The sequence below is a fragment of the Mauremys mutica genome, chromosome 1 (genome assembly GCF_020497125.1).
Source record: "Mauremys mutica isolate MM-2020 ecotype Southern chromosome 1, ASM2049712v1, whole genome shotgun sequence".
Taxonomy (NCBI): domain Eukaryota; kingdom Metazoa; phylum Chordata; order Testudines; family Geoemydidae; genus Mauremys; species Mauremys mutica.
The window spans coordinates 331,063,121-331,075,885 of record NC_059072.1 but is presented as its reverse complement, the minus strand read 5'-3'; the positions used below and the strand labels follow the sequence as shown (position 1 = coordinate 331,075,885).

Below are 12,765 nucleotides of genomic sequence, written 5' to 3'. Positions count from 1 at the left end.
AGTGCACTCACAGCTGTGAGTCACAAAAGTTACACACACCTCTTTCTCACTGTCCCTGGGCTAGCACACAGGTTGGCGCGAGTTCCAAATATGATGAGTTCAGGGGTGGTGGTGGCAAGGGCAATAGGCAAGAAGGGACAAAGGGTGCTTCGCGAAGGGGTTACCACAAGCAGCCAGGGAGACTATTCTGAATATTCATACCCTTTTCTAAAGGATAGGGTAATTGAACCCAATATCTCACTTCTAAGGGTAATCTAGGATGCAAGGGGGCATCTCCTGCATGCATGTAGCTTCAGACTGGCTCCGTATGCTGCTTGCCTGTGTGCTGCTCTGGTCCCTTCAGAAATAATTGCTGGGTGACGTGGCAAAGTTTCCTACAGCTGGGGGAGAAACAAGAACGCTCTGCTCGGAAACCTTCGGCAGAGGATTGCAGAATACCTACTGGAAAGTTTCTTAAAGAACACTATAGTGGATTCGAGGGATATCCCCACCAACATTAACAAACTTTTCCTCCGTGGACCCACAGTGTAAATCAGGGGTCTCAAACTCAAATGACCCCGAGGGCCGCATGAGGACTAGTGCATTGGCCCGAGGGCCGCATCACTGACACGCCCCCTTGCTGCCCCTGGCCCCACTCCCAATCCACCCCTTCCATGAGGCCCCGCCCCTGCCCTGTCTCTTCTCCACCTCCTCCCCTAAGCGCGCGGCTCCCCGCTCCTCCCCCCCTCCCTCCTGGAAAGTGCTAAGCGCCACCAACAGCTTTTTCAATGCACTCTTCCAATCCTTGAAATATGTCACGTCCCGTTGTGATACCCTTCAGTGGCATTAAGTCTAGCAATTCTTCAGTTATATTCAAATTGCAGTCCACACCTCTAATGAACACTGCACACTGTGCGGTATCTGATACATCTGTACTCTCATCAAGAGCAATTGAAAATACTTCAAAGTCTTTTGCCATTTGAATCAATTGTTTTTGCACATTATCAGCTAAATCCGTTATCCTGCAGGCAACTGTATTTGCAGACAAGCTTATGCCTTCAAAAACTTTCTTCCTATCAGGACATAAAATTTCACTGGCCTTCATAAGACATTCTTTTATGAATAAGCCTTCTGTAAAAGGTCGCGATGATTTAGCTATCATTTCGCTTATCACAAAACTTGCTCTTACTGAATCTTCGCTAGACTTGTTAATCCCTGAAAATAAATTTCTTTGCTTGGCAAACGCTGCTTTAAGTTGCTGAACTTTTTCCTCTCGGATTTTTCCGGTGAATGCATCATATTTTTCACGGTGCATCGTGTCATAGTGCCGACGCACGTTATACTCCTTGGGAACAGCAATCGTTTGCTGACAAATAAGGCATTGAATTTTATCTTTTACCTTTGTGAAAAAATATAAATTCTCCCATTTGTCTTGGAAAACTCTCTTTTCTTCCATGAGTGTTCTTTTTTTTGACGAAGTCATTTCCAAGCAGTTTTAATAAATATATACACTCAGTAATGCACCTCACTCAAAGGACAAAACACGCACTTAGATTTACTGCCTAAGGCTCTGGGAGGGAGTTTGGGTGGGGGGGGGGTCTGGAGTGCAGGCTCTGTGCTCGGTGCAGGCTCCAGGCTGCGGCAGGGGGTGGGGGTGCAGGCTTTGGGACGGAGTTTGGGGATAGGAGGGGGTGCAGGGGTGAGGGCTGTGGGGCTGAGGGTGAGGGGTTTGAGGCATTGGAGAGGCTCGGGGCATTGGAGAGTCTCAGGACTAGGGGAAGGGCAGCCTGCCCTGGCCCTAGTGCAGGGGGGCGCTAGGACCCTGCGGCAGCAGGTGATGCCGGAAGCCGGCTTAGCGGAGGAGGAGTGGAGTCAGCGTGAGTTCCCGGGCAGGCTACCGGGCGGTGAGGGGGCAGCAAGTGGGGGCTGGTAGACACTGGGGGGAGGCGCGTGGGGGCGGCAGGTGGGGCCAGGGGAGAGACCCGGCCCCAAACATTGGGGAGCAGCGCGCGGGGAGCTTAGGCACAGAAAATAACTCGGGGAGGGGGGCGGGGGTGAGGGGAGTTTGGCGGCGACAGGAAGTAACTGGGGGAGCTCCGCGGGCCGCAGGGAAGAGCTCCGAGGGCCGCATGTTTGAGACCCCTGGTGTAAATGGACAGGCTCTTTTGTTAATTTCTGTCCCTTATCCCTCCTCTACCATATGACAAAATACATGGGAGCTCAAACTCCACTCACCAAAGTAAAATGAGCACCTACCAGAGTTTCCCTCTCCTGCATCCTGTGCACCAGAGCTGGAGTGCTGGGATTGGCTAGACACGTCCAGAGTGGAAAAGAGGTCCTGATTCGTCGCACCACCAGATGACCCTGCCATTTGTTCCACATTGTCCTCCAGATCCACTTCCTCATCACCACTTCATTACTGAGGTTGAGTCCACTGTCTGCTGCCTCCAATCGCTGACTGAAGTATCCATGGGGCTTTTGTCAGTGGAGGTGGGGTCGCTGCTGAGGATGGCATGCAGCTCCTTATAGAAATGGCATGTCTTTGGTGCTGCACCAGAGCAACGGTTGGCCTCCTTTGTCTTCTGGTACACCTGCCTCAGCTCCTTGACCTCGGCATGACACTGCTGTATGTCCCTCTCATGCCCCTTCTCCTGCATGCCACTAGCAATCAGCCCATAGGTATCCTACGGCTGGAGTGAAGCTGAGACTGCACAGCCTCTTCTCCCCTTAGTCCCAGCATGTCCAACAGCTCCAGCGTGCTCCATGCGGGAGAGCAGCTGCTGCAGAAAGTCGGCATGGTCAGCTGGGAAGATGCTGTGTGAATTGTGCACACCGAGCAAACAGGAAGAGGAATTTCAAAAATTCCTGTGCCTTTAAATGGGGGAGGAGCGCATACCTGAGTACCTTCAGGGCAGTAGAGTTCAAAGTGCTGACCAGAGCAGTCAGGATGGGCATTGTGGGATACCTCCTGGAGACCGCTTAGGGTGACATAACCAAGTGCAGTGTCTACACTGATGCTGCACTGCTCTAACTGTGTTGCAAAAAGCTCCATGCTGCTCATCGAGGTGGTTTTATTATGTTGGCAAACAGGAGTTACATCGGCAGGAGGAGCATTTCAGTATGTAAACCTCTACTTTTTTGTCAATGAAGGTGACTTTTGTTGACAAAACTGTGTAGTGTAGATAAGGCCTTAGAGGGAACTCCAAAGGGAGACAGGAGGCTCATGTAGAGAGGAGCTCTGGACAGGGAATCTAGAAGATAGGTCTCTGGGGTACCTACCAGGACTGGGAGCCTCTAAGAGGAGCTCCTGGAGAGGGCAGCCTCTTAAGTAGTGGGCTGCAGCCAGCCGGCATTCAAGAGGACCTGGTCTCAGTTATAGGTCCCTGAGATACTGGCTAGAAGCCCAGCCTGCAAAGGATCACCCTCTGCCCCTGGAGAAGAGTTGCAGTGGAGAGACCTCTCCAGACCTCAGACTCCAGAGGAGGAAGTACTCTAGTAGGGGCAAGAGTCATAACATCAGGGGCAGAGACTGGAACTAAGAGAACCTTGGAGGAAAAGCCTGAGTAGTGGTGAACGCTGGACTCAGAAGGGGACATGAACTAAGAACGACCTAGTTGGCATGCTGGAATGTTGGGGTGAAAGTTTTGTTTATATTCGATTTTGGTTTCTCCATTAATAAAGGAGACCCACCACAAGGAGATGCTCTTTAGCACTTAACTGGCAGTTTGGATTTGTTGACATCCTGGGCAAGGGAAAATCAAGTAAGGGTTCATCGGCAATACTCTGTCTGCCTCCAAGGCGATGCGCTGGATCAGACTGGAATGGCGGCAAGCTACTTGGTCTACAGCTAACACCTTCACTGAGCATGACAAGTTGGACCTGTCTTCTGCAGAGACCTCCTTTGGCAGGAAGTTGCCACAGGCAGTGGGTAAAAATAATACATACTTGAATGAGTTGACCAAACAGAGGAGAGGGGGTTAGTGCTTCTTTCCTACCAAACTTTTGTTTCATATCCCTCCCTACATCTGTTCACGGCTTGCAACTTCCAAGATGTGTGGCTCCACTAATTAGGTGGGTGACCCTTCATTCTCTCGTGTGCGACTGCCCAGGCATGCACCTTAGAGGGAACTATCTATCCACAGACCACAGTTTGAGAATCTCTGCTCTACAACATTCTTAATGGCATTGTAGAAAGAAAAGGTCTGAGCCTCATTTGTAGGGTCCTACCAAATTCACGGCCATGAAAAACGTGTCACAGACTGCGAAATCTGGTCTTCCCCCGTGAAATCTGCTCTGGTCTCTTGTGTGCTTTTACCCTACAGTATACAGATTTCATGGGGAGCCCAGCATTTCTCAAATTGGGGGTCCTGATCCAAAAGAGTATTGCAGGGGAGTCGCAAGGTTATTTTAGTGTGTGTGGGAGGGGTCAAGGTATTGCCACCTTTACTTTGCGACCTTCAGAGCTGGGCAGTTGGAGAGTGGCAGCTGTTGGCCGGGCACTCAGCTCTGAAGGCAGAGCCGCAGCAGTAGCAGTGCAGAAATAAGGGTGGCAATACCATACCATGCCACTCTTACTTCTGCACTGCTGCCTTCAGAGCTGGGCGGCCAGACAGTGGCGGCTGCTGACTGAGGGCCCAGCTCTGCAGGCAGCACCGCAGAACTAAGGGTTGCAATACCATACCATGCCATCCTTACTTCTGTGCTTATGCTGGTGGCGGCTCTACCTTCAGAGCTGGGCTCCTGGCCAGCAGCTGCTGCTCTCCAGCTGCGCAGCTCTGAAGGCAGAAGGCAGAAGTAAGGGTAGCAGTACTGCAACTCCCCCTACAATAACCTTGTGATGCCCCTCCTCCCCAATTCTTTTTTGGGTCAGGATCCCTACAATTACAATACTGTGACATTTCAGATTTAAAGAGCTGAAATAATGAAATTTACAATCTTTAAAAATCCTGTGACTGTGAAATTGACCAAAATGGACTGTGAATTTGTTAAGGCCCTATTCATTTGAGGAACATCTGTAAAGTAGATTCCAATTCCTCTGCAAATGCATCTTTTGGTAGGAAAAGTGCTACTGGGTTGGTTCCCAAATAATTCCTTAAATTACAAAGCTTTTGCTTTATATAGGTGGAATGTCCATTTCTACATATTTTCAACTGTAATAATAATTACAATTCTGCATTTTCCTCCCATCCTCTTCCTCCCTGAATTCTGAGACTCACTTCTCACAACTTCCCATTCATTTTGAATGAGGAGAGAAGCTGTGCAACAGAATGAGAAATTTTTCACCTGATAATTTTCTTTCTGCTAGTAGCTTCTCTCCTTATTCAACCCATCCTGGTAGTATGGCAAATGACCAGAAATTTTTAATGCTAATAGTCTGTATGCTAGAGTGTTTCATCATGTTGAAAAGAACTCTTGTTCTGAGTTGAAGGACAGCGCTTACTCCTGGGGCCTCCAGCAACATCTTTAGACTGTCTCTTAATTCCATCCATTTGTGGAGATATTACCCATTTGTGATGGAGAGAAGCTGCTAACAAAAAGAGAAGAATTATCAGGTAAGAAATGTCTAATTATTGTAGCATGCAGAACAGTAGCTCTGAGTTTCTCCAGGTGACAGGGTTTCCATCTGGAGACCTGTATACCACTAGAATTCCTAAGTTTCTCTTGTCCTTTGGCTCACAGATCATATGTATGCACTCAAATGTTTTTGTTTTTGAAGTGGAGCATCTTCTTTATCTGAGTTGGAGGGGAACAGAATTTGTATTCTGCCTCCTCTTTTTATTTTCTGGTGCATTCTGGAGTCAGTTTTGGCTTGTCATGTATAGGGTATATACTGTAGTGACTGTGGATAGGACTGGAGGAGGCACTGAATCATGTCTCAGTGATACAAGCGAGACTGGGTGCTTCATCCAAAATGAGATTGTGAACAGTACTGTTTTTGTTGTTTTGAAAGGGAAGGTCATGTAAGTATGTTGATATGTAGCTAGATTCTATATCACCCAAATTCACCAAACAAAATGTTTAGAGGTATTTTATCAATTTTATTTTGATTAATTCATTTTACACATTTTAAAGCTGATTGAAACTGTTCCTGACACAGGTGAGGTTCCTGGACTATACACCATAGAAGAATTAGAACCATTACTGTCTCCTCTGAAGGATCAAGCTGCCCAAGATGGATTTACAGGACCAGTCTTCAACTATTTTACATACAGTAAGTGAATTGGACTCCATAATTTGTAATTGATTAGTTATGAAAGGCTATCAAAGTGAGTAAAATAATAAAATATGCAAAGGGGTGGTACTTTTTAAGTACATTTTGAATCATGTAGTTATTTAAAAAACAGTAAGGAACAATCAATACTTCGGTTTAATTAAAGGAACATAACATAAAAATCACATTCTGTCTAAAATTGCATTCATACTCATGGTTTCAAATAACATCTAAGAATCCTATAACTGAAAGAGATTACAGGAAAGAAAATGTTTCTCTCTTTTTTCAGTTTGTTTACTTTGTGCATGTGATAGCACATTCCAGTATTTCCCTTTTACAGTCAGTTAACTCCAATCTTACAAACACTTATGCACATGAAGAACTTTCCACACATGAGTGAGTAGTTGTAATGAAGTTAATGTTGGCAAGATAGGGGCTTTAGTTATTAGTTTGTGTGGGTCTTTCACATAGAAACAAGGAAATACAATTGGAAAACATGATTGAAAAAACACTGAAATTGGCAGGCAGACTCCAGAGCACTAAAATTACTTCTGATTTGTTTTAGACTTGGCTACATTTTAAGATAATTGTATCCCTTATGTATTTTGATTGTTATTGTCTCTTTCTGGAAATAGGTCTGTGAGACAATGTATGAAAGATAGTCAAAAATTATACTGTATTGGATCTGCAATAAATTTATCATTTGGTAGTTAGAATTCAATTGTCTTAATATATTAATATGTTGTATTTCCTTTAGGGATTCAGCAGAACTTGCACATTGTCTTAATTATGGATTCTGCCAATTTAAATTTCACAATAAATTGTGAGAGTAATCCAGCACTGCATAAAAAATGTCAGGTGTTGTGGATGGAAAGCTGGTCTGAAAGCAGTATGAAAAAGGTAAGTATAGGAGATAAACAAAGCAAAATTTAAAAATGAGCATTAATTCATTTATTTTGTAAATGTCATTGTATGGCTTTCCCTCCTGTTGTATTAAGTTATTTTTTGCTTCTTTATCAGACCAAATTGTCATGCTGATGTAATCTTCTCTTAGCCAAATATTCAGTTTTTTATAAAGCTAAGGAAAGCTAGCAATTACATTTTTTCAGTCCAATGTACTTCTCTTTCATCATGTTTGAATAAGATTTCTTTGTTTAGATTATCAGTAATTCAAAAGTGCTGCATTCGGAAAATGCCATCTGTTCATGTTAAATGACTCAATTCCAAATTACTCAGCTCTAAAAAAGATATGCAACATTGCTTTTAATTAAAGTGTTTAAGGAACCTCTGACATATCTTGATTTTTTAGATTAATGTTTGTACAGTGCTTTAAAAATACAAAGTGCTTTGGAAAAGTTAAATATTATTATCATTTGATAATTCACCAACAGTAACATGTTACTATCTCACTATGGGCTGATCACTCTTCCTTTGATGAAACACAGAATTTAATTTTTGATTTTAGTGGGATTATGCACATGCTTAAGTGCTTTGCTGGATTGAGGCCAGAGAATTGAGCACCTTACAGCATCAAGCTATCCCTATTGCAGAATGTTAGTGGCATCATTTTGAGAAAGATATATAGGACTGTATGTAGAGCTGCCAGAGAATGACACTTCTGTTTTGTGAAATAGAATTGTGTCAAACAGCTGTTTTCAGATAAAAGAAACCTCAAGTTTTTGATTCAGGTCTCTCTTTTTTTCATTCCTTTCTGGATCAGAAATTATCAGGGTCCTGGACCTCAAAAATTTTCCAGACAAAAACATTGTCACAATCCATATGTCTCTGCAAAATGTGTCGGCTTTGATGAAACAGCATTTTTTGATGAAATTTTAATTGTCTAAGTTTGAAAAATGTTTTTAGGATATTTTTGTGACCTCAGTAGGATTTGTTTGAGTGTAGATTGAATAAGGACCCAGGATTTGGTCCTGTAGTCATATTTCCATACGTACTGTACATATAGTGTTTATTGTCTACCATTGTGAAATTCATGAGATAAACTGCCCACCAGCTATCTGTGACCGTGTAGAAGACTTGACAATCTTACTGTAGATCAAGGTTAAGAAAGTTTGCACTGCATGAGGGAAGCTCATTCCCATGGTGCCTCCTTAAACAAGGCATTTTATTAGGTCATCTGAATTCATGTTGAATTTGATACTTCCTTGGTATTTATATAATTGTAAAGTTCCTCAGTGATATTATCTGCTGTTTCCTTAGAGTTGGTGAAAGATTGTTCTGCTTGAGAGAACAGGGAATCATCAGTACTAACAGCTGAGATTCATTTATTAATTACTGAATAATGATAAATAATAAATGGTAATAATAAAGGGCTCTTGAACAAAGCTGTTGTTTTCAAATCCTTTTTATATTTATAACTGATGTTGCCATTTTATTAATAGTTTCTTTGCTTTTATCTTTACTTGAAAGTTCAGTGTATGCACTTTTTGAAAAAAATGTTTTTTATTTTAGATACCTGAAATGTTATTTGCTGATTTGGATGAACAAGAAAAGATTGGTAAAGCACATAAAGAACCTAAGAAAAAATATACTGGTAATATTTTGGTGAATTTGTTTAAAGTTGTGTTTTTAACATGATTATTTTATTATTCATCGTTTATTTATTTAGTCTTGTTAATTACTTTGCTCAGTGTTGTACAAGTCACAAATAATGGTCTGGAGTCTGCAAGTAGATCTAGGAACAGGCAAACTCCTGTTCTGTGGAAGAGCTCCATTCATTTCAGTGAGGCTCCGCAAGGGCAGAGCAGAGCACCCCTGCACAATGAATTTCAGGATTGTCATCAAATATACAGTGTGGGAGTGATGCTGGAGAAAGAAACAAAGAGAATGGTGACACTAATGTCACAAGTGGTGCAAGGAGTTGAGGGATACATGAGATGAACAGAGACGTAGGTAGGGTTAGGTGGGTGTTTCTTAGAACCTTGAAGGTGAGGATGAAGTTCTTGAACTTGATTAGGTGGACAAAGGGGAAAATAGTGGAGGAATTCAAGAAGTGTGAGATGGTGGAAGCAGAAAACAGAAAGTGAGTTAAGCTGCTTCATTACCAGATATACTGGAATGGGGCTAAGATGGGGAATGGAGAGTTCAGTGAGAAGGAAGTATGCACTTTAGCTGTCACATTGACATGTAGTGAGAAAGGATCAGTTTTTAGATATGTTGTAGATAAAGGAATGGCAGTGACAACCAGGTTTGTGAGAATAGAAGGGAGGTACCTAGATGATGGGAAGGATGGTGGTTTTGTGACAGCTCTGAAGAAAGCAGGAAGAGGACAGGATTTGGGAAATATAAGAACTAATAGTTTGTATGTTGAGCTTGTAAAGCGTGCTGAGCTAGTAGAACAGCCACGATTGTACATCAGAAAGCTGAGTGGTGCCATAATGGAATGATTTGAGTGAAGATGTAAATTTGTAAGCCACCGCTGTACAAATAAGAATTGAAGTCGTGTACAGTGGATGAGATAGAGGAGTAAGAGGAAAGAGTCTGGTGGTAAAGAGTTGAGAGAGAGAGAGAGAGAGAGAGAGAGTAGGGAGTTGAGAGGAAGAGGAAAAGGAGGAACAGGGTTATAATATAAGAAGTAGAAAGATTGATTAGAACTGTCTGTAATAGTTAAAAATAATACAATGTGTTTTCAGAACAGGAAATTATTAAGTGATTAGATAAGATTATGTGCTAAAACTGCACATTTGTCCATTAAAAAAATTGTAGCGAGAATAGTCTAAATCACAAAATCAGCACTCATCCTAGTTTGAAAAATATTTTTTCTCAAATTACTATATAAAAACAAAATTTAAATAAGATTATATGCATAAATCCAAGTGATATGGAGAAAACCAAATGTTACATGTTTCCTGCTAGAATTCTTATGTTGCCTCACCTTTTAATATAAAAATACTCAAACCTTTGAAGTGATACTCTGATTATAGGGTTAAGATCCATGCAATGACTCATAATTCTAGATACCTTTATATGTTTACCTTGATGCTGCTTCTAGACATTCCTTCACATATACATATCTTAGTGTTTTTTCTCATTTGTAGTGTTGCATGGCTTATTTCATGTCTTCTTGAGTTCATTTACAAAAATTCCATTTAGCAAGCTGTAGAATCTGTAATGTCCAGAAAAAATATGTATTGTATGCAGCACCAGTGACACCAAAAGCACTCAAGCCTAGGTTCTGCAAGGTTCTTAGCACCCTCAAGTTCTGTTGACATCAGTGGGAAATGAAGGTAATCAGCACCTCTTAGGATCAAGCCCTCAGTGATGTGTAACTAATTCTGGCAATGCTCATATGCCTTTTCAATTCAGTATAAAACTTTTAATGCTTTAAAACAAGAACAGAATGTTGCCTTCTGAAGGGGAGCTCTTAAGAGTGGAATGCTACTTCATTTCTCCCATGGAACCCTGCAAAACTCTGCCTTTTTAGGTACTGTGTATGTCCTCAATTAATGATTTAAAAAGTGTATCACATTGCTCATCCTAAGTTATTCTGGATGCAGTAGGAATGATAAAGCTGTTTCATAAATAATGTATTTTGCTATATAGGTGATTCTGATTTTTTGAAATCTTTTTTGGTGATCCATGAGTCATGTAAAGCATATGGAGCAACTCCAAGCAGATATATGACTTTCCTGCGTGTTTATAGTGCCATCAATAGCAGCAAAAGAGCAGAGTTGTTAAAAAGGCAAAGCCATTTGCAGGTATGTAATTAATAACATTTTCTACTTATGAGTTGGCAAAATATTTCCATATTTGTGAATCGATTTTCACTGTGACAGTAGCTCTACCTCTTTGTTATCGTATCTTGCATATGTGTGATGTGGCAGCATATGTGTGCTGCTGCTATCTTGGTTAGCCCGAGGTTTCACTCCCTTTGTGCATGCTCTCATACAATATCTTCTCTGGTTTGAGGTGAGGGACATTGGTAGTCCTAGTACGGTGACCCCCCACTCTTCTCTCTCAAATGACTTCAGAAGTAGGGGGGTTCCCTCATTCCACTCCTTGTTTTTCCCAATTGCTGCAAAGTAGATGTGCCCTTTGGAAGGGAAAACATACTTCCCAGCACTTCAATATGTACGGTTAGCATTCTAGCTAGAAAAGTTTTGGTTAGTGCATGTATGGGTGGGAAAGGGTCTGGAAGCAGAAGCTCTATTCTGACAGATGCATACTGTATATGGTATGGGTACTGTGACTGTAGCGGGGAGAGCTATAGTTAAAGTAACCAGTGACAATAATTACTCCTTTTTATTTTGGTTTAGAGTCAGAGACAATGCAGTTGTTTGATTCTCTGTGTGTGTGTGTGTGTGTGTGTGTGAATTGAAATTTTTTTCCTGTTGACCTTATCTGGATGTACTGTACACTAGTCACAAACTCATGACCTGTAGCTGTTAACAGTGGCTTTGGTTTTTCAAATCTGTCAATTTCTGACCAACTGGATAATTGACAGTATATGCATGTATACTGGAAAGGCAACTTGTTTACTTTGCACAGCTTTCCTGATCATGAGTAGCCATGGACTGTGAAATCTGGTCTCCTCCCATGAAAGCTGGTCTTTTGTGTGCTTTTACCCTATACTACACAGATTTCACAGGGGAGTCCAGAGTTTCTCAAATTGGGAGCTCTGATCCAAAAGGGAGTTGCAGGGGGATCACAAAGTTATTTTAGGGGGATCGTGGTATTGCCACCCTTACTTCTGCACTGCCTTCAGAGCTGGGTGGCTGGAGAGTGTCAGCTGGGGGCCGGAAAGCGGTGGCTGTTGGCCGGGCATCCAGCTCTGAAGGCAGCGCACCACAGCAGAAGCGCAGAAGTAAGAGTGCCTCAACCCTATTTTCTGAACCATCTAGCCCACTTCTTCCATGTTTGGTCCCAAATAACATCGGATCATTGGGTTCTTCACATGATAGAAATGGGCTATTCTCTCCAGTTCTGCTTCTCTCCTCCCTTCCACCCGCCCCTTCCCCATCCCTTTTCAGGGACCCTTCTCATGAGCAACTCCTTATCCAGGAGGTGCAAATGCTTCTTGCTGCAGGGGCAGTGGAGGAGGTTCCTCCGGAGCTAAGAGGCAAGTGATTCTACTCTTGTTATTTCCTAATCTCCAAAGCCAAAGGGGGTCTCAGACTCATTCTAGACCTGCAGGGCCTCAACAGATTCATGGTGAAACTGAAGTCCCTGAACTCGATAATCACCTCTCTGGATCTGAGAGACTGCTATCCTGCCCTTGATCTCAAGGACAGATGCTTTCATATATCCGTACGTCCTACTCATAGACGATACCTCAGGTTTGTGGTCAATCACAACCACTTCCAGTTAACGGTTCTCCCCTTCGGCCTGTCCACAGCCCCTTGGGTGTTCACCAAGTGCATGTCGGTTGTTGCTGCCTTCCTTTGCTGGAGGCAGGTGCAGGTGTATCCATACCTCGATGACTGGCTGCTCCAGGGGCGCTCTAGGGATCAGGTAGAAGTGCAGATACGTATCATTAGGGTGACCAGATGTCCCAATTTTAGAGGGATAGTCCTGATATTTGGGGCTTTTTCTTATATAGGCTTCTATTACCCCCCAAC

At 42.8% G+C, this 12,765-nt stretch overlaps 1 protein-coding gene across 1 annotated transcript in view; it reads left to right on the top strand.

The window, feature by feature from the left end:
- DYNC2H1 (dynein cytoplasmic 2 heavy chain 1) overlaps positions 1-12,765 on the top strand; it is a 368,188-nt gene that overhangs the window by 88,384 nt on the left and 267,039 nt on the right. Inside the window, exons 51-54 of the mRNA XM_045019043.1 lie at positions 6,077-6,190; positions 6,948-7,090; positions 8,660-8,741; positions 10,751-10,905. Of these exons, the coding sequence (XP_044874978.1) occupies positions 6,077-6,190; positions 6,948-7,090; positions 8,660-8,741; positions 10,751-10,905 (494 nt within the window). The remainder of the gene's footprint in view (positions 1-6,076; positions 6,191-6,947; positions 7,091-8,659; positions 8,742-10,750; positions 10,906-12,765) is intronic.